Consider the following 20,528-nt stretch of genomic DNA (forward strand, 5'->3'; position numbering starts at 1 on the left):
ATTAATGTGTTGTAGAGCAGGAAAGGCTTCCTATGCCATTTTTAAGGGGACTGTGATACTGGCAGACCAGGTGACCGCTCATGCAAGGCCCCTAAGCCTGACTGAACACTGACAAATGCATATCTGGAACCAGTCTGGGTTACTATGTGTAGTATTGTTAAAATAGGCATTTGATTTATAAAAATGTGTTTAGACTCTATGAAATGCTTGTAAGTTGCTTATGAATTAATTTCACTTACAAAATCTGTATCCCAGATTAAAAGGTAATATTTAAGAGTTTTCTCTGTGACTGTGAAAGTTTTTGCTCTGATACTATAAGCTCCCCAGTCGGGGTGGGGGGGAAGCATTAACAAGTCTTAAATATTATAGGGATGGTCTAGATCAGGGGTGGGCAAACTTTTTGGCCTGAAGGCCACATCTGGGTATAAAAATTGTATGGTGGGCCATGAATGCTCACAAAATTGGGGGTTGGGATACAGGAGGGGGTGAAGCTCTGGGCTGGGGGTGTGGGCTCTGGGGTGGGGGTGCAGGCTCTAGGAGTGCGGGCTCTAGAGTGCCAGAATGGGCAAGCCCCTGACCCTGCTCCCCAGTGGGAGCTCGAGGGCTGGATTGAAAGGCTTGACGGGCCAGACGCAGCCCACAGGCCGTAGTTTGCCCACCTCTGATCTAGATAATACTTAGTCCTGCCCTGAGTGCAGGGGACTGGACTAGATGACCTCTTGAGGTCCCTTCCAGTCCTATGATTAGTTTACCACAAGAAGTGTTGTCTCCTGCCCAACAAAAGAAGGCCCACAGACACCAGACAAGCCATGTATAACATCAGTGGACAAAAGACTTTGTGTGCACAAACCCTTGTCCCATCATCTTGAGCTCTGGGGGAATGGAATAAAAGTCCATAAGAAACTGTTATCTCTATGATGCTTGAACTCTGAGGGGCAAAGATTTCTAAGTAAAAGGAAGGGATCCCCAACCATTTAGCTTTGGTTAGCCCTAAAGAACAAATAGAGCTTGCATATCATAGCAGCTTCTATCATCTTTTGAAACCTAACACTGCAACTCATTTGTGTGAAAAGAAAAGGAGTACTTGTGGGACCTTAGAGACTAACAAATTTATTTGAGCGTAAATCCACTGAATGCATCTGATGAAGTGAGCTGTAGCTCACGAAAGCTTACACTCAAATAAATTTGTTAGTCTCTAAGGTGCCACAAGTACTCCTTTTCTTTTTGCGAATACAGACTAACACGGCTGCTACTCTGAAACCTTTCATTTGTGTGAGTATATTAACCTGCTTTAAACATGTAAATAACTCTCTTATTTCTTTTCCATAGTTAATAAACCTTTAGTTAGTTTATTATAGGATTGGCTACAAGCCTTGTTTTTGGCTTGAGATCTGAGGTGCAACTGACCTGGGTAAGTGACCAGTCCTTTGGGAATGGGAGCAACCTGAATATTGTTGTGATTTGTGGTGTAAAGGACCATCTATCACAGGGGCAAGCTTGTCTGGGTGGCAAGATAGACCAGAGTACTCATGATCTGCCAGTGTGCTCTTGTTTTGACTGCTCTTTGCATCTAAGGTGGTCTAGGTGGTCTAGAGGGCCCTTTTTCCAACAGCATCTAGGGAGGCAATTACAGCTTCCTCTTAGGACTGTAGCCCCTGCCACTATGATCCATGGCTTTCTGGATTTCTAGAATGGATTCTGCAATGCCCTCTACATGAAGCTTCCTTTGGAGACAACTTGGAAGAGACACATGATATAAAATGTATTTATCCAAGTTTGTTTAGCAGCATTAACCACATGGAACTTGTTACTTCTCTCTCCAGGAATCACACTTGCCAACAGAGCTGGCTGCCCACATGGAGTTAGTTAATCATCCCCTGACCAAGGAAAGTAGAGGCAAGCACACAGCCCCTGCACACCCAGGAACTTTGGCAGGCGTGCTGCCTCAAACAAAGGACTGTGCAAGCCAAGTACAACTGAGCTCCCCCAGTTTTTCCTCAGGCAAAACTCACTGAAGTCAATGGGAGTTACAACTGTTTATCAGCTCTCAGGGGGGTCATAGCATAGTAACAATATTTAAGCAGATCTTCCCCTTCATGGGATATCATAACATTTGGTTCTGGGGACAAAAAGACTTCAAGCATCATTCCAGACCTTTACAATTAACATGTGAACAAACCTTTTCTGTGTATTTATAGTGGGAGAGGTGGTGAAATGACTTCCCTGGACATCAAAACAAATATTTTTAAAAGCCTTCAGCAACCCCCCCCCACCTCCATGTTTTCCCCCATTTAAATAGCTACACTTAAGTAAAAATCTTTTTGCAATTAGAGTGCATCTCTGACATTATTTGCCCATCTGACATTTCCTGGTGGCGGTTAAGAAATGATGTACACTGCTAAATAATGCCTGAAGCATATGCAGCAAACGTAGACAAATGGAGTACAATTTGCTTGTGCTGTTTGTGCGCTCCAAGCTCACGCTGAACAAACAGAATGACATAAGATTATTTTTCTTTCCATCTAGTGAAATGGCTAGCTGAGCTGCTTGCAGCCTAGAACAAGAATAAGCTGTTGAGATAACGAACAGCTTAAGGTTGTAAAAATAAAAAAAAGGAGTACAGCTGACAAGGTATCTAGAATGAATTAGAAACAATATTTGCATAAGTCCTTGATTTTGTTTTTAAAGGACTTCAGGAAACTGTTCCAATTCTCACACTTCGCTTCTGTCCTCTTCCCTTTTCTAAAACATTTTTTGTTTAAAATAAAACAAAAGAAAGAAAATGAAGCTAAGAATGACATCTGGGAGAAGCTTGGAAGTGCATTATTACAAGGGAAAGCAGTGATGCTACTGCAGGCATACAGCAAAGCTTTCTCTACAAATACTTCACTGAGCAAGTCTCTTGGCCAATATCCACCACAACTGTCAGACAAGATGTAAAACAGAAGCCCTGGTCACAGTGGTCATTTCAGATTATATGGCACTTTTCAAAAGAACAGGGTTCTTAATCCTCATTTCTTGCCCAAATTCCAGATGGGATAATTAAATTCCGTATATAATTCCCTTTGTAGATTCAAATGGAAAAACTCTAATATTAGCTACAAAGTTAAGTTATGTTTTTGAAAGCCAGAATGGCCATACTGGGTCAGTCCAATGGTCCAGCCAGCCCAGTATCCTGTCTTCCAACAGCAGGCAGTGCGAGACGCTTCAGAGGGAATGAACTGAACAGAGTAATTTATCAAGTGATCAATCCCCTGTCGTCCAGTCCCAGCTTCTGGCAGAGGTTTAGGGACACCCAAAGCATGGGGTGGTGTCCCTGATCATTTTGGCTAATAGTCATTGATGGACCTATTCTCCATGAATTTATCTAATTCTGTTTTGAAGCCAGTTACACTTTTGGTTTTCACTACGTCCCCTGGCATTGAGTTCTACAGGTTAACTCTGCATTGTGAGAAGAAATACTTCCTTATGATTATTTTAAACCTGCTTCTTTGGGTCACCCCTGGTTCTTATGTTATGAGAAGGGATAAATGATACTTCCTTATTCACTTTCTCCACACCATTCATGATTTTGTTATCACATCCCCCCTTAGTTGTCTCTTTTTCATACTGAATAATCCCAGTCTTTTTAATCTCTCCTCATATGGAAGCTGTTTCATATCCTTAATCATTTTTGTTGCCCTTCTCTGTACCTTTTCCAGTTCTAATAGATCTTTTTTGAGATTGTTCACTGCATAGAGGTCTGTCACCCACCAATGAACTACAATCATTCAGAAATGGCTATCTTTCAGTAGTTAGTGACAGATCCCTATATACTGTAGCATATAGCCTGTAAAGTGCTGTACTCTTGTCATGTACTCTTCATGATGAAACACACAGTGAATGTAAAGCTGAACACTAATGATTTACAAATGAAGCATTTCATGTCTAGCCCCCAGAGAGGCCAAGGATTGAACACACATGTAGACTGAACTCTGGTTTTTACTTATACAGGTGGTCCCTTTCGGAAGAAGGATAACTTAGGGCCTGGTTACATCAATCCTTCTATTGATTTTGATAGGAGTTGATTGGGCTTTAAAGCATAGCCATGCAGGAAAGCTCATACTGTACCTGATCTGGCACCTTTCACAAAGTCACTCAGAAAAAGCGAAGGTGCAGGTGTACCATTCTTCTAAAATGTATGCAGCATCCCCCTCTAGTGGCTAATCATCAAGATAACAACTTACAACTGCTAACAGCTAATGGAGTTACTCCTTTAGCCCAAGCAATAAAGGCCAATTCTTTGTGGCTGAATGTCCTAATTGAAACCAGATGGTAAGGATAAACAAACAGTGACTAGAGGGAGTAACATGGCAGCCATTTTTTGTATAGCTGTCTTTCAAAAAATAAATTCCTCTATATCTACCCACTGAATTTGTAAGCTACTGAACACCCAGATAGAACTCTCTGACTTGGACAGCTTCTATGAAATACTGCCCACCAAAAATGTACTAGCATAAAGCTGTTTTAACATCACATGAACCCTACCCATGTACCAATCAATGCAAGAGTCTGGTATGATTGAAGCAAGCTCTAAAGTCCCTAGCAGATCAGGGTTTCATTATGGACCACAACCTTCCCAATACTACTGTTACTGCTGCATTATTTGCCACAGGCTTCCAAATCATTTGCTAGTTTAAAGAATCAGTTAGAAATAGAACCAGTTTGTCACTTCACATTAAAAGAGTTAAGGAGCAAGCGAGAGGCAAAACTATGGCTGGGATTTATGAATAGACAAACATACAGATCAGAGCTTGTAACTTTAGAACAAAGTCCTTCATTTGAATAAACACTATGTGCCAAATCCTGAAGTTTTTACTCAAGGAGCAGGCTTGCAGTCCTTAACAGAGGAAATCCACCATTTTCACCCAGTCCCTGTTCTATCAAACTCCAGTTGACTTCAAAAGAAAATTTTACTTGATAATGACATCACGGTTTGGCCCTGCTTTTAAAAGCATAGTGATAGGATCATATGTAGCAAGCACATAGCTATAAGAGCTGGTGTGAAGGTCTTTATTGGGGTTTAATTATCAGAGAGCTATCATTTTTAGGAAGCATCCTTAGGGATAAAAAGAGATGAGAGTAACATTTTATCCTAGGTGCTATAATCCATACTACCTCAATTAGTCAAACAAATACGCTGAGTTCAGTGTTTTTATGTTTCATAATACACACTATGGAATGAAATGCTGATGACAAATAAATTGGGAGAAGCTCTTTACTTTCTGGAATGGGATAATTCTAGTGACAGGTAAGAGAAGCAGGCTGTTACCTGCAGGACAAGTTGCTGCCACGCGGTTGCCAGTGGCTGACCATTGCCAATGTTGCACATGCTCATTCGTTCTGAGGGCTGATTAGCACGTTCAAGCTGCAAGGATACATTGCGTCGCTCTTCTTCAAGTGCACGGGTGAGCCGCTCGAAACGAGCCTCTTGCTCTTTAACAGATGCCAAAATGCTGGCAGCAGACCTGATATCATAATCATCCATGATTGTTCTCAAATGTTCCTGCCTGTTAACTGACCAGGGCAAATGGAAAGGGTTAGGTAAAGGGGCAGGAGGGCACAGGTCAGAGGTTAAGAATAAAAAGCACATGTTAATTAGTCTATTAAATAGCATTCACTCTAAGATGCAAACTCTAATTGCTCTTTGAAAAGACTTCATTTCCATCCATTGATTTGATTTTAAATTAAAAGTTGTTACCCCAAGGCTTCCCTGTTTAAAAAAAATGCTCACCTTATATAGAATTATTATTTAATTCCTTTGATCTTTCTTTTAAAACTTCTGTCTCAAGAGATTTTCATGCCTCTTGCAAAAGTAATTTCACTGTGCAAATAATAATGTACTTTTAAAAGGATATAAAGATAATATTACTTTCCTCTTTTTTGCTGGAAGAACATATTCTTTGCAACTATTCATCTGGCATCTTTGTCTTTCACAGAATGGATGATAATAGTTAAGGCTTTCAAACAATGAAGCTTCATGCTTCTGGACAACAAATGCCACACCCTTATTGGTTTTACACTTCATTTGTCCTAGCAACGTCACTAATTGGGTACACATTTTGAAGGATCCTTGTAAATTTAGCAAGTTGGATGAAAATATGTTCATGCTATAATGAGAGAAAGGGGTGGCAAATTATATTACAGAACATGCTTTTTAAATGCAGACTGCACAATTACAGATGAAGTTTCTTTAAGCCATGATTTCAGCACCTTCTCTTAGATCGTATTACCAGGGTATTTGCATGCATGATAACCACTGAGAATTTTCACACACAGCAGTCAGTCATGCAGCTGCTTACTACTAATGTAAATGAGGAAAAACAAAAGGACACTTTCCATGGAAAATGTACAAGTTTGCTTGTCTCCACATGTTGGAAAAACACAGCAAATCAATTAAGTTTCTTTTGAAATGTCTCTGCATTGACTATGTCATTTTAAAGATGTTCTCCATTATTTTAAGCTCTCTCAGCATGTGTGTGATGCATGAAGCTCAACTTCCCACTGACCTTGCAAATGTATAACATTAATAGAGAGTCAAAATATTTTGATATAAAAATTATGGACATTATGTAAAGATGCATGGTGGTTTCAGTTCAATCTCTTTATTGAAACTAAACTATAATGAATACACTACTTACAATATCTGGAATTCAACCGCTCACAAGGCAATATTCTCTGCTTTCCTCACAATTCAAGCAAGTTTCCTGTCTTGTCAGAAGCTACAGTACTTAAAACAATTCTTAATATGTCCTTTCAAAGGGCTTTATCCCATTTCTATGTGATTCAGAGGGTATAGTTAACTGCTCAACCTATAAGCCACTAGTTCTTTTTGTTATCTATCTACAAAAAACCCACCATGTACTCTTGCAGCCCTGCAACTTATTGTTAACTCCTAAGGAGTAGCCCAAGATCCTTTTCTGTATGGAAAAGCGAAGGAATTATGCGCTCTTCTTCAGTCTCGCCTAAAAAGCAGAAGACCTTGACTGTCACCAAAACAAGTCTAATTTCCTTCAATGGCTTGTTTCTTCTTTTTTGGCATTTCACAATAGAATCTTCATGGTATTTTGTAGACTTTGGGCTGGATTGTGTCTTCAAGGCACAACCCTGCAGTAGTGAGGTGTGGAGGGGCTCAAGTTGCAGCTGTAACCATGGAAGGAATTCTGGCTAACTCAGATCCACCAACCTTTAACAGGTTGTAGACATGCACTCTCCCCTGCAACCAGCCTTCTTCACTGGCAGATGGAAGACTGCCACCACCAGCCATGCTAGTCTTAGGGATTGACTGTGCTAGTCTGTAACGAGCTGCTGTGTAAGGGTGCCATGGGAAGAGAAAGTTCTTTGTTCCCTCTCCCACATCCCTTCTGCACCCATGCAGAACTAAAGGGTATGTAAACATTCAAAGTCTGCATTAATACTGCAGTGTATGAACCGAAGAACACCGAGAAATACCATATGCAGAAAGCAGCAAATCATTCCTTTCTCCTAGTTCTATTAAATGCTGTCAAATTGCAATACAGTAGCAGAGGTTAGGTTGATATGCAGTGCACTTTCTGCATGGAGAACATGGTTTGTGTAACTCTATTCTGTAGCTGTACTGTTTATTTCCTCTTCCGACTTGTAGGACTTCTCATCTGTTAGGACTGAACTTCCCTGGTTGTTGTCTGCAGCCCTCACTTTTCTAATCTCCCATCATTGCAGTCCAGTTTGGTTCTATCCTTTATTTGGTACCCCTCCAATTTTGGAGTCATCTACAAGTTTGATCATGGCTGAATTTATATCAAAGGAACACCTGGCAGAGACAAACCAGGGTGCAGACAAGCTTCTTATTAATTTATTGATCCAAAAATCCTCTGGAAATCTTAAGAGTCCTGAACTTGAGTCCCTGTGGAGAAAAAAACCACTGTTTGAAAACTGGCAGATACCTCCTCACTGTTAGCAGCTCTTCAGACCACCTGGGAGTGGTTCGTGGACTGTACAGTGGTCCGCAGACTATAAATAGAGATCTGCTGCCATATGTGATTTTAACAGGAGGAAAATAGATGTGATGAGTTGAAGTCCTGGTGTCACCTTTCCAAATGTTCCCGTACATTCCTCAACTCAAGAGCAGGTTGAAGCTGAGTTCCTGTGGAAAACTCCTCATTGTTTTTGTGGAAAACTCAGTACTACAAAGCTTACCCTGCTTCCTCTAATGGCCTCTAAGAGGAAGCACAGTAAACTCAAGATCTTTCTGAACCAGAGCCTCTAGCAGATGAACCTACCATGAATTAAAGCTCATTCAAAATTTAGGGATTCAGAAAAGTAATGGTTTTGAGTGATCAGCAAGCATCTCCCTTGGCCTGAGCTAACAAAGCTTTCTCCAGAACACACAATGCATCACTCATGACCTGTTTCTATTATCTCTGTGTTACTCTGGAAATATTCCTACAAGATGCTTCCATAGTCTAACTACAAAAAGGGAATTAGTTGGTAGTGAGATGAAGGAGAGGACACCAAAATGGGGTATAAACTACTTTAAACAAATTACAAATCTACTTTCCCCTAACAGTATAAAAATAAAATGCTAGAGAGTTCACATTGTCTTTCTCCTTAGGAACATCTAACAACAAAAGTCTGAAAAGTGAGAGTCCCGCCTGTCCCCTCCCCCCCCCCCCACCCCAACTGATGACTTGAAGCAGTGGTGTCATTAATACAAAGGAAAAAGACATGGCTGATCACTGAGCTGCTGCATACTTTTCAAGCCATGCTCTGAGAACACGTGACAAAGATTCCCCTTCAGAAAATCCTTGAATAAATGTAGATGGCTGCTAATGCCACGCAACCTTGAATCTCTCCCCATCTGCAAAAATGAGATGATATAAATAATATCAATCTCTAGAGTATCCTATAGCTCTCCATGAAGGAAATAACATGTGAGCCTCTTTGCAACCATAAACATTGTGTTTCTTTTCTTTGTGCAAAGAGAAAGACAGGCAGAAAATAAATGCACAATTAGTTAACATAAACATTCTGATTGCTATGCAGAAACAGCAGCAGAACCACTAAATGCCTTTTAAGAACAGTTGGACAAAGACAGACATATGCATTTCAAATGATTTATTAGTAGATAAATACTTGCTTTCTGTTGATTGCATTTCCAATTATTTAACTAGTGTTTGAACAATTTACACTATCAGCAGTCTTTTCTAGAAAAAAAAGTACTGACTCATTAAGTTAGTTAGGCAGCCTGCCACTTGCAATATGCTACCATTTGTAAATAAATTAAAGTGTGCTGGAAAACCCTATAAATAAATGAAAAATATTTAAACTATAGCAGCCAGATAAAGATTATTCCTTGTGCTGCAATTCTAGAGACTTACTCTAAACACAGCAAACAACTGCATAAAGAGTGTCAAAGGCTATGCTGACAAAAGCAAATCTATTTTGTCCTACCTATGTGATTCTAAATGTCCTATTATGTTGTATTACAGCCAGAATACAGACCAGCAGTAAATTGATCTGTCTTTTCTGATTGCTCATATTTAGAATCAATGCACCAAGCTGCCTCATATGGGTCAACATAAGCAAAAACTAGTTGTTTAAGTCAGCCATTCTCAACAGGTGGTCCCTGGCCCCCAGGGGGTCCACGAACCATTTCAGGGGTCGCGGGGCCTCACGCTAAAATCCACAGCCCCAGCACCTCTTGCTGGGATGAAGCCAGGAGCCACGGGATTGAAGCTCTGATTCCCGGCGATCCCTGTGGGGTCAAAGCTGGGAACAGGAGGGCTGAATTCCAGAGCCCTGAGCCCCGGTGCTCCCCCGGGGCAGAAGCCCTGAGCCCAGAGGCAGAGTTGGGGGACAGAGAGGTGTTCCCCCACCCCAAACTACAGTGCAAGAGCAGGGAAGTCCCGAGGCACTCCACCCTCACCCTCCACCTCTTTCTCTCCCCGTCCCTGGCCAGGTCGGAGACCGGAAGTCAGAGTTGGGCAGTGCGGGACAGCTGCTGCTCTGGCTGGTGCATGGAGCAGGCAGCCATGGTGTTCCCTCATCTCATGCTGCTGCAGGGGGTTGAAGCTGCTCCCCAGCTCCCAGCCCCCTTTGCTCCCGAAGCCAGTAAGAGCTGGGCGGTGGGACCCGGCTCTGTGGCTGGCAGAGCCCTCAGGGAGCATCTACCACAGGGGGAACCCTCCTGGCACACACCCCTAGCTACCCCTATCCCTGTACCCTGAGCTACCCCTCTGTCTGCACACAGCCCTTAGGTACCCCCCTCTCTGCACCCTGAGCTACTTGCTGTCCACATACAGCCCCAGCTACCCCCTGCCTGCACTCTGAGATACCCCACTGCCCACACACAGCCTTTAGGTACCCCCTCTTTGCACCCTGAGCTACCTCCTGCCCGCACACAGCCCCTAGCTACCCCCCTTCCCTCACACAACCCCTAGCTACTCTGCACCCTGAGTTGTTTCCAAACTTTTTGAGCTGAGCTCCCCACCTTTGAGTTATAATTTTTGGTTGCGACCCCCCCCCCCACAACGCAGACAGGGGGTGGCCTGCTGAGGTGAGTCAGGGGGTGGAGGTGGCGCTCCCTCCCCAGACCCCGTGCAGAGCTGGCTCGACCCCTGCTGGCCCCTGCCCACCCAAAATAGACATCAAACTACACCTATGCCTGAGGCCTCCTCTCCACCCCCCAGCCCAGAGCCACCCTCCCTCCACCACTCCCCAGCTGGGCCCTGGAGATTTTGTAGCATGTTGTGGGGAGCCTCAGAAAGAAAAAGGTTGAGAACCCCTGGTTTAAGTGATCACTCAGCGTGAAATTCCTCCTGACACAAAGGACCAGCAAAAGAGCTATGCACTACTTACATCCAACTCATGCCCTGTTTTAAGGTATGTATCTTTTGAGATTTATGGACTGCACAGGCCTTTTGCTAGCCTTCTGCAAAGGGGAGATTTATCCCTAAGAATTCTGTCCTACGAAGAGTCAATGTGCTAGTGAGCAGTCCTCTGTGTTTGTTCAGGATTTGTGCAGAGACTTCCAGACTCTCTCTCTCTTTTTTTTTTTTTGTACATATCTCTGCACTGTGCTCAGCAATGTGAGTAAAGCCCTAATTGTTCACTGAACTGTGCATTCTGGACTAATGGGAGAGTGGGTTTGGTGGGGGTGGAGGAAGGGTATTGTCTGGGGTTTTCAAAAGAGCCTGAGGGAGCGACACACTGATCTCTAGGAGTATGTCTACACTGCAGCTGGGAGCCAGCCTCCCAGCCCTGGTAGACTCTTGTGCTACATGATCATGAGCTAGCATACTAAGAAACAGCAGTGTGGTCATTGCAACTCCAGCAGAGACTTGGGCTAAGCACCCGAACTTAGACCCAGGGGATCGGATGGGCTTGGGAGCCTGAGCTGCTGCCCAAGCTGCAACGTCCACACTGCTGTTTTTAGCACACTAGCTTGAGTCCTGCCAGCATGAGTCTGTCTACCCATTTAAGAGACTCACTTCCAGCTACAATGGAGACATACCCTAACTGAAATTCAGTGGGGGCACCTAATTCCCTTACACTGCTTTGAAAATCCTAGCCTAAATACGCCAGTCAATGCAGGTATAGGATTCACAGTTATTCCTCCTGCAAATGAAGAATAGTGGGTACTTGAGCGAGCTGCAGTTAGAAACAGAGCTGGATCTGCCAGTTGGTGGCAGAGCTGTGTCAGAACCTTCTCAGGAAAAGGTGCTTCTCAGAGAGCTCCTCAGTATCCCGTGGCATGTGACCATTTTCTTGTGTGCCCAGAAGCCTGCATAGCCTGTTCACCTCATGAGTAACAACATACTATGCTCCGCAGCCCCTCTGATGGTTTGGGGCTGCTCTCACAACCCAGTTTGCATCCAAGCAGGAACGAGCTCTACTAACAGGGGATACTGCTGTGGGAAGTAACAAGAAGTATCTTGAATATAGGCAAATAAGAGAAAGCAAAACAGAACGTGATATGTATGTGTATGTATGGGCATAGTAGCTATGTGCGTCTGAAGGGGAGAAAGAATAACATAACAGAAAACTGGGATTGAAAAAGTCTATTGATTCACAGTCTATTCACTAAAAGTTGCCAGAGTACACAAGCAGCATTAGAGTGAATGCTATCTCCCATGCAACATTAGAAATCATGCAATGAAAACCAAGCAATACACACCTAGTAGAGTATTAGGGTCTGAATGTTAAAGATGCTGTAACATCACCCACTAAGACTAGAAAAGTGTAGATAAAGCAGGACAGCAGCCTCAAGCAGAATCAGCTACAACAGAAGGAAGGAGAAGAAAAGTTAGTTATTGAGGTGTTAGTGCTCCAAGAGCCTCTTTCTAAACATGGTCATTCCAAATGTCCACCTTTCCATATGGAATGAATGTCACAGTTTATATATATAAATATATATATAATTTTCTGCATAACTCAGAAGAAAAAGAGAAACCACATTTATAGAAGCTAATCCTGAGAGCCAGATTGGCTAACATATTGTCAATGGAAATACTTACTTGTTACTGGAGAAATGTATTGCTAGTGTCTTACATGGGCTGAAAATTCTGGAACTCAGGATTCAGAAACTTGTACAACTTGACATTATGTCCAAAGTGTTCAAAACATGGGAGTCTAATGTCAGGCACTCAGAGTCATACTTAGGCACACATATGATACACACTATGCTACAGCCTACAACCACAAACTACCTTAATCTGTTTAAAGTAACCACCTGAACTTCAGTACTACAGGGAACCTGAATGAAGGCAGATCTTTGGAGCTAACAACCTACATGTAGCTCAAAGAATCTCTAATCTGCCCTTTATAAAATTCTCCCTGAAGGAGGATTCAAGGCTGAAACTCCTTTGGGTCAAGGGTTACAAGTTTGCTACAGTATAATCCCAGTAAAGATAACAGAAAATCCATCTCAGTCAAATAAGTAGTTTTCCTTAAAATGATGGAAGTTCAACACTAGTGATCAACAGCTCATCAGAAAGGGCACAAATGTCCTAAGATGCAGACAAAGATGAAAGTAAGGAGATGGGGCAAAAGGTGAGCCCACAAAGTAAATGACCATGAGGAACAAACTAAGCAGAATTCAGCCTGTGCATATGAAAAGAGCATTTTACAAAACCAATATATAATGTATGTGATGAACTCCAAGTTAACAGCTTTTTAGAACTTGGAGGGGGAATCTAGCTGGAGGCTGGCTCCACTCACTGTCAGTCGCTCTGGTTGACTGAGTTCTAATTTGACCCTTAAGCGACAGTCCCCACTCATGAATAGCAATGAGAAATTCACAAAGAAAGCTATTTCAATATAGCTCTCTCATAGGCACAGGCTGACATACTGTGTTGGTGTCAAAAGAAACAAAAAGGCTGGTTAGGGTTTTTTTGTTACTGGGGATAGAAGCAGTCTGTGAAACAAGCCTTCAACCGGGGAAGGAACAAGAGCAGTGGAAGTACTAACAGGAAGACTAAGCAGACACTTCCTTGGGAAGGAACTTTGATTTTTTTTTTTTACAGTTTTTATTGCATGGATAAGCCAACAAAGCTTGCAGCTCACCAGTTTCATTATTGCCAGCAGGAAAAATAAAGTTTCAATACAAGACATTCAAGATTTCTGCAATCAGAAGGTTCAAAGGTTCATTAATTCAGTCAGTGGCAATTTAATAGTCAGGTATAAGATACCACTGGTTTCCCAGTGAGTTTTAAAATTAATTTTTCCCTAATAAACCTCTCAAATTAAAGGCAGAGAAATCACATATTAACTCATGAAAACTGCAAAGGCTAGATAAACAGAATTAGTGTAACACATATACATGCTTGGACTCACATTCTTACACAGAGGGGGCCTGTCTAGTGGATAAAGCAGGGGGCTGGGAACCAGGATTCTTGGGTTATATTCCCACTTCACCCACACACACAGGCAGTGAAATCTTGGGTAAATTACTCAGCCTACTAATCTGTGCATCAGTTTGTCTGAGTACAATAGTAACTAGCTTACTGACACCTTCTTCAGAAGACAGAATTCACATTTACAAAAGCACTTTGAGGTCACTGTATGAAAAAGGCACTGTGTATTCTTAGCCTTTTGATGAATTGTAATATAGAAATTAAGAACAATTACTGTATATCACTTAGTCCATCCCCTGCCAATACAGGATTGTCCTGTATATCAAGAGTTCTCAAACTTCTTCTTTCCGAGGCCTCCCCATATGCTATTAAAAACTCCAGGGCCCAGCAGGGCTGGGCAGGGGCCAGCAGGGCTCGAGCCAGCTCTGCACGGTAGTGTCCAGGGAGGGAATGCCACCTCCACCCCCCGACTCACCTCAGCAGGCCACCCACCTGTCTGGGTTGGGGGGTGAGGGGCACAACCAAAAATTATAACTCAAAGGTGGGGGGCTTAGCTCAAAAACTTTGAAAACAGCTCAGGGGGCAGGCAGGGGGGTAGCTAGGGGCTGTATGCAGACGGGGTAGCTCAAGGTGCAGGGAGGGGGTAGCTGGAGCTGTGTGTGGGCGGGGGGTAGCTCAAGGTGCAGGGAGAGAGTAGCTCAGGGTGCAGGGAGAGGGTAGCTGTGGCTGTGCGGGCAGGGTGATAGCTCAGTGTGCAGGGAGAATGTAGCTTATGGTGCAAGGAGGGGGGTAGCTAGGCAGTGGCGCTGGAATGCCTTTTATAGTGGGGGTGCTGAAAGCCAGCAAAACTATCCCCAAACTTTTTACCTCATGCCTCCCCTTCCTGCATCAGCTGAGGCCAGGAGCAGGGACATGTCTCCAGGAGCGGGGGGGACATGGATAGGGATAAGAGGGCTGAGGCTGGGGAAGGTTTGTGGCTAGTAGCAGCCCCCCGCACCTCTTCTTCCCATGCCTATGTAGCTAGGGGCTGTGTGCAGGCATGGGGGTAGCTCAGGGCACAGGGAGAACACAGCTCAGGGTATAGGGAGGGGGTAGCTAGGGGATTTGTGCAGGCATGTGGGTAGCTCAAGGTGCAGGGAGGGGTAGCTGGGGCTGTGTGTGGGCATGGGGTAGCTCAGGGCACAGGGAGAGCGTAGCTCAGGGTGCAGGGGCTGTGTGCCGAGAGGGCTCCCCTGCGGTCCCTGTTCCCCAATGGCTCTGCCAGCCATGAAGCCAGGTTCCTGGTCCAGGCAGCTCTTACCTTCATGTCCCCAACTCTGTCCATGTGCTCAGGGTTTCTGCTCCCTGGGGAGCACCAGGGCTTGGGGCTCTGGGATTCAGCTCCATGCCTCCCAGCTCCAGCCCCCAGGGGGCGATGGAGATTGGGGCTTGTTGAGCCCCATGCCTCCCAGCTTCAGCCCCACAGGGGGCTCCGGAGATCGGGGCTTCAGTCCTGCACCTCCCAGCTTCAGCCCCACGGGGGTGCCACAGATTGGGGCTTCAACCTTTGCTCCTGACTTCAGCCCTGTGGGGGCGCTGCAGCTTGGGCTCTTGAAACGGCTCGCGGACCCCGGTTGAAAACCGCTGCTGTATATAATATATTACCCAGGGCAGTTTTAAAAGACACTAACCACAGACATTCTACTATTTCCCTTGGGAAATTATTCCACAATCCAATAGCGCTCATTGTTAGGATGACCCCCCCCCCCATTTTTCAGACTAAATTTTCTTTCATGCAATTTAATTCCAATGCATCTTAAGGCTTGTCTACACATAAAAGATGTATAAATTTAATCATACTGATATAGTTAAAGCAGTACAACCTCCCTAGTTCTACCAATACAGAAGTGCTTATGCTGGTATAGCTTATTCCTGTACAGCAATATACTAACTAAACTATACTAACATAAGGCACCTTTCTACCATTATAACTGCATGCACACTAAGAACTGTACCAGCATAACTATTTCAATTAAAAAAAAATAGAGCCCTAACCAAAATATTTGGATTGATACAATTTTAAAGTGTAGACCACACCTTATTTATACTCTCAGGAATACCATAACAATTTATATCTTTTCTTAATATTTACAGCTTTTATGCAGGACTCTGACTGAGCTGGTACATCATACCAGCCCCTCTCTGAAGTTGATATCTTGTTCTCCAGAATCTCAACGTTCATGAAAACATACAAAAACAACATAAAGTAAAAGCTTTGTTATTCAGCATGTTGAGAGAATGCGGGGTGCCGGTAAGTAAAAAATTCCAGTTAACTAAGTGGGAGGGAATTTGGGTGCAGAAGGGGACTCAGGGCTGGGGCGTGGGAGAGGGTGCGGGGCACCGACTCTGGGAGGGAGTTTGGGTGTGGGAGGGGGCTTGGGGTAGGGGGTTGGGGCATGGGAAGGGTTTCGGTGTGCCAGATCCAGGTGGCGCTTACCTCAGGTGGCTCCGCACAAGCAGCGACATGTCCCTGCTGCTCTTAGGCAGAGGCTGCGGTCCCTTGCCAATGGGAGCTGCAGAGTCAGTGTTCGGGGCAGGGTGGGGGCAGCACATAGAGCCCCCATGGTCGTTCCTCTGTCTAGGAACAGCAGGGTCATGTCGCCGCTTGGTTAGAGTATTGAACCTATTGCATCTAGACAGGCTCCTATGAATTCCACATGTTGTACTGGAGTCAGAGTCGATTTTTGAATGTTCAGTTGTAGTCTTATGTGTGGCTGATGGGGCGTTATCTAAGGAACATGCTTTGAGTAGGCAATCATCTAGAAACAGATATATCACGATTCCTAATTTGCAAAGACGGGACCTAATTTACCACAGATAGGACCTTTGAGAACATACTGGGTGTGCACAATATGTCAAATGGTCTGTACTGAAAATGGTCTTGACCCAGGGTGAATCTCAGGAACCTCCTGTGGGTTGGTTGAATTGAGATATGAAAATAGGCATCTTGTAGGTTGAGAGCCGAGAACCTGTCTCCCTGGTCCCTCAATGGAATTATTGCTGCTAATGCAAACATCTTGAATCTTTGTGCCTTTACATATTTGTTTAGTGATCTCAAATCCAAAATGGGTCTCCAACTTCCGTTTTTTTGTTTTGATATCAGAAAGTATTTGGAGTAGAAACCCTTCCCTCTGTGGTATCATGGCAGGTGTTTGCCAGATGATTTTGGATGAGTCTAGTTGGGCCTCGTTGATCAGGAAGAGTAGCATACGAGCTGATGAGGACGTATGGAGAACGTCTAGCAGCTTGTGTTGCAACTACTTTACTTCTTCAAGGGATATCTAAAGAGAGTTTGCCACTCTCTTGGTGAGGTCTTGAAATTGTTTGAAGTCCTCTGCCTTAGTTGGTGGAGGAGGCATAACGGCTTCAATCTGGAGAGGACGATGAAATGTTTGTTGCTAGAGTAATTTATCTATCCAGTCTTGCTTCCTGTTCCTCAAAAGTCTCCTCTTGGGGATCAGGGTCTAGAAAGGGAAGCTGAGGGAGATCATTTTCCTCTATCCCTATGTGAGGCACTCGAGGTCCTAGAGAACTAGTGTCTATAGGCTGCCCAGGGGTCCCAATACCGTCACTGGGTGGTACTCAAGGGTGTCCATTATCTGATTACAATATGACCATATAGAGCATTGTTGCAACTACTGTTATATATTTGCACCAAATCTTGTACAAAGGTTGTCAAGTGAGGTGTCTATGAAAAGGTTAAGATTTGCTGGTTATGCTATCTATATGCATGTATCATTTTGGTACTTGAAGTTATAAGTATTGGCTCTGTATCTGGATTTCAAATGTTGGCTCCTAGGGTACCACCCACAAGGTAACCAGCCAGCACATCTTGGAGGGACCATTCAAATTAAGTGTCTTATCAAGAAACACTTGGTTGACAATGGACCATGGGATGCCCACCTACACTGAGTGGAATGTCATGTAAATGTGCTGTTTGGAGTGTAGGTAATGACTTCCTGCAATGACTGAGCGAAATTGGGCATGAACATGTGACTTGCCCATGTGACTCCAAACTCCATCTTGTTGCTGTAATTTTCCACAGTAAGAACAATGGGATGCCCTCCACATGGACAAAAGCTATAAAAGGTCCTGGAAACACCTCCATTTTGTCTTCAATCCTGCTTCTTACCTCTGGAGGAACTTTGCTACAAACTGAAGCTCTGACTGAATGACCCATCCAAGCTGTGGATGTTTTCCAGAGACTTGACTTAAGCCAGCAGTTTATTTCATCATGATGTGACGAAGTGGGACTGTTCTTAATGTTTCCTCTGACTACTATAGGGGTGCCTCAGTTTCCCCTATGCATTTCTTAAGTCTCTAGGTGGTGGGATAAGGGGGTGTAATTGCTGCAGAGCAAAGGGCCAGTGTACATAAATGGCCAACACTCTGTCTCCTGGTAACTGATGGCCTGGGCCCTTCCCCCCTGCAAGGTGATAGCTAAAGGTGTTGGAGAACAAAGGAATCAGGCGACGTCTGGCCCAGAAAAGGGACAAAGCCCAGAGGAGGTGGGGGTGGAAAGTGAGTCAGTTTGGGGCTGGCTGTGGACATGGAGTGAAGTTCAAATGTGGTTGTCTGGCTCACTGCCCCCCAAAATGGACCCGGCTGAGGAGTCCTGTTCTCTGTACTTACAAGCTCTGTTTTAGACCCGTGTTCCTGTCATCTAATAAACCTCTGTTTTACTGGCTGACTAAGAGTCATGTCTGAATGTGAAGTTGGGGTGCCGGACCCTCTGGCTTCCCCAGGACCCCGCCTGGGTGGACTCGCTGTGGGAAGTGCACGGAGGGGGCAGATGATGCTGAATGCTCCAAGGTCAAACCGAGGAAGGTGGAAGCCATGTGAGCTTCTTGCCCTGAACACAGTCTGCTCACAGAGAGGAGACTTCACCAGAGTCCTGACTGGCTTTGTAGGGAGCAGTTCCAGAGCATCACCCGGGAACTCCATGATACTTGACTTAAGCCAGCAGTTTATTCCATCACTGCTACGAGCCTGAACCAAGAACTTTGCCATTTTTGTATGTAATTGATTCCTTTAACAAATTTTAACTCACCTTTTTTTCCTTCTTTTTATGAATAAACCTTTAGATATTAGATACTAAAGGACTGGCATCAGTGTGATTTTTGGGGAAAATCTAAGATATATTAACCTGGGTGTGTGGATGGTCTTTTCGGATCCGAAGAACCTTTCATTTAACGAGACTGGTTGTAAAGAACCACTCATCTCTGAATCCAGTGGTTTTGGTGGTGATATAAGAACGGAATGCCCAAGAAAACTGCTTTTATGACTCCTTGTTAGCCAGTGTGGTGAAAAAGAAGTTTACTTTTGTTGCTGGTTTGGTATATCCTATGGGGGTATATCGTATGGTATATCTATGGGGGATTAGCCCCCAGTCTTGGGGTGTATCTGCCCTATTTCTCAGCAGTTCATCCTCAATTTGGGCATCCCCAGTTGTGATCCGCTAAGGCACAGTTACAGTGAGAACTAGTGCCTATAGGCTGCCCAGCGATCCCAATATGGTCACTGGGAGGGTACTCAAGGGTGTAAATACAATTGGGCGGGTCTTGTCTGTCATGTCAATATTGTGGCTCTGTAAATGTTTCTAGGTGATTGGTCTTTTGACATTCTCCTGGGGAACTTTGCACAGAGAGAAAATATGTTATCATCATTGCCCTCTTCTTCTTCGTTTGATAGAGGTGGAGCAAATAAGGGAGCCGATGGTGAGTGTCTCGGTACCACGGGGAATTCAGGAAACCGAGATGTGATCAGAACCACGATGCTGGTATCGAATAGCAGGGATTCCAGTGTCTCTAAGAGAAATGGAATTCCTGTGATACCATAGTGGTAATCCGTATCAACAGAGTCTGTCTAGAGGGGCCCATCAGTGTCAAGGGAGTCAGCGGTACCTGTAGTCTTCTGTGGTCCAATGATCCAGATGGTGCTTTGGTCTTTTGCATGGAAGTGCAAGGCTCCACATGCGTTACCTTCTGTCATGCCTCAAAACGTTATATGCACCAAACAGAGACAAATTGAACAAGCTACTGTTCTACTGTTTCACCAGAACATTCTCCTTAAAATAATTATATAAAACAAAAGTAATGCAGGGAATATTAATTCTGGAAAATGTTATATTAAATTAAAATATTCCATCTGCACTCTCTGATAAGAATGGGGCCTGGTTCTGCAACCTTTACTCATGCAAGCACTCCCATCAAAATCAACGAGTTTACTCCTGGAGCAAGTGCTACTCACTTGAGAAAAGATAACAGGATCAGACTCTTAAGTAACACAGCCTTTAGTTCACATTGCATTTCTATCACTTGTATCTGTCAAGACTCATGCACTTTAAGGACTATTGATACCATGGGTTCATTAATATCGTGTGCTTGTGGTCAAACTGCTTTTTATAACTTGAGTAAGGTGTGGTTATATTTAGAGATAAATATTCTGATAAAAATCATAAGACTGTATAAACAATTAAAAACTTAAACTAGTGTCACCCATTTGTCTTGGCTTCAAGACTTGGTTGTATTAGAGGAACCACAATTCCAAGGAGAACTGCTATACTAACTGCTATGTCATCATGCTCTGGGGTTGATTATAAGTGGTGAATTGTTA

At 43.9% G+C, this 20,528-nt stretch overlaps 1 protein-coding gene across 10 annotated transcripts in view; it reads right to left on the reverse strand.

The window, feature by feature from the left end:
* ARVCF (ARVCF delta catenin family member) overlaps positions 1 to 20,528 on the reverse strand; it is a 505,185-nt gene that overhangs the window by 257,003 nt on the left and 227,654 nt on the right. For 7 of the 10 annotated variants that reach the window (XM_038372964.2, XM_043498177.1, XM_043498178.1 and 4 more), the window contains 2 exons: positions 12,197 to 12,298; positions 5,312 to 5,556 (listed from right to left, as the gene is read on the reverse strand). The exons of the other annotated variants lie outside the window; for them this stretch is intronic. In XM_038372964.2, the coding sequence (XP_038228892.1) occupies positions 5,312 to 5,527 (216 nt within the window). In that variant the 5' untranslated portion in view covers positions 5,528 to 5,556; positions 12,197 to 12,298. The remainder of the gene's footprint in view (positions 1 to 5,311; positions 5,557 to 12,196; positions 12,299 to 20,528) is intronic. 10 annotated transcript variants of the gene reach the window in all.

Source organism: Dermochelys coriacea, chromosome 15 (genome assembly GCF_009764565.3).
Source record: "Dermochelys coriacea isolate rDerCor1 chromosome 15, rDerCor1.pri.v4, whole genome shotgun sequence".
Taxonomy (NCBI): Eukaryota; Metazoa; Chordata; order Testudines; family Dermochelyidae; genus Dermochelys; species Dermochelys coriacea.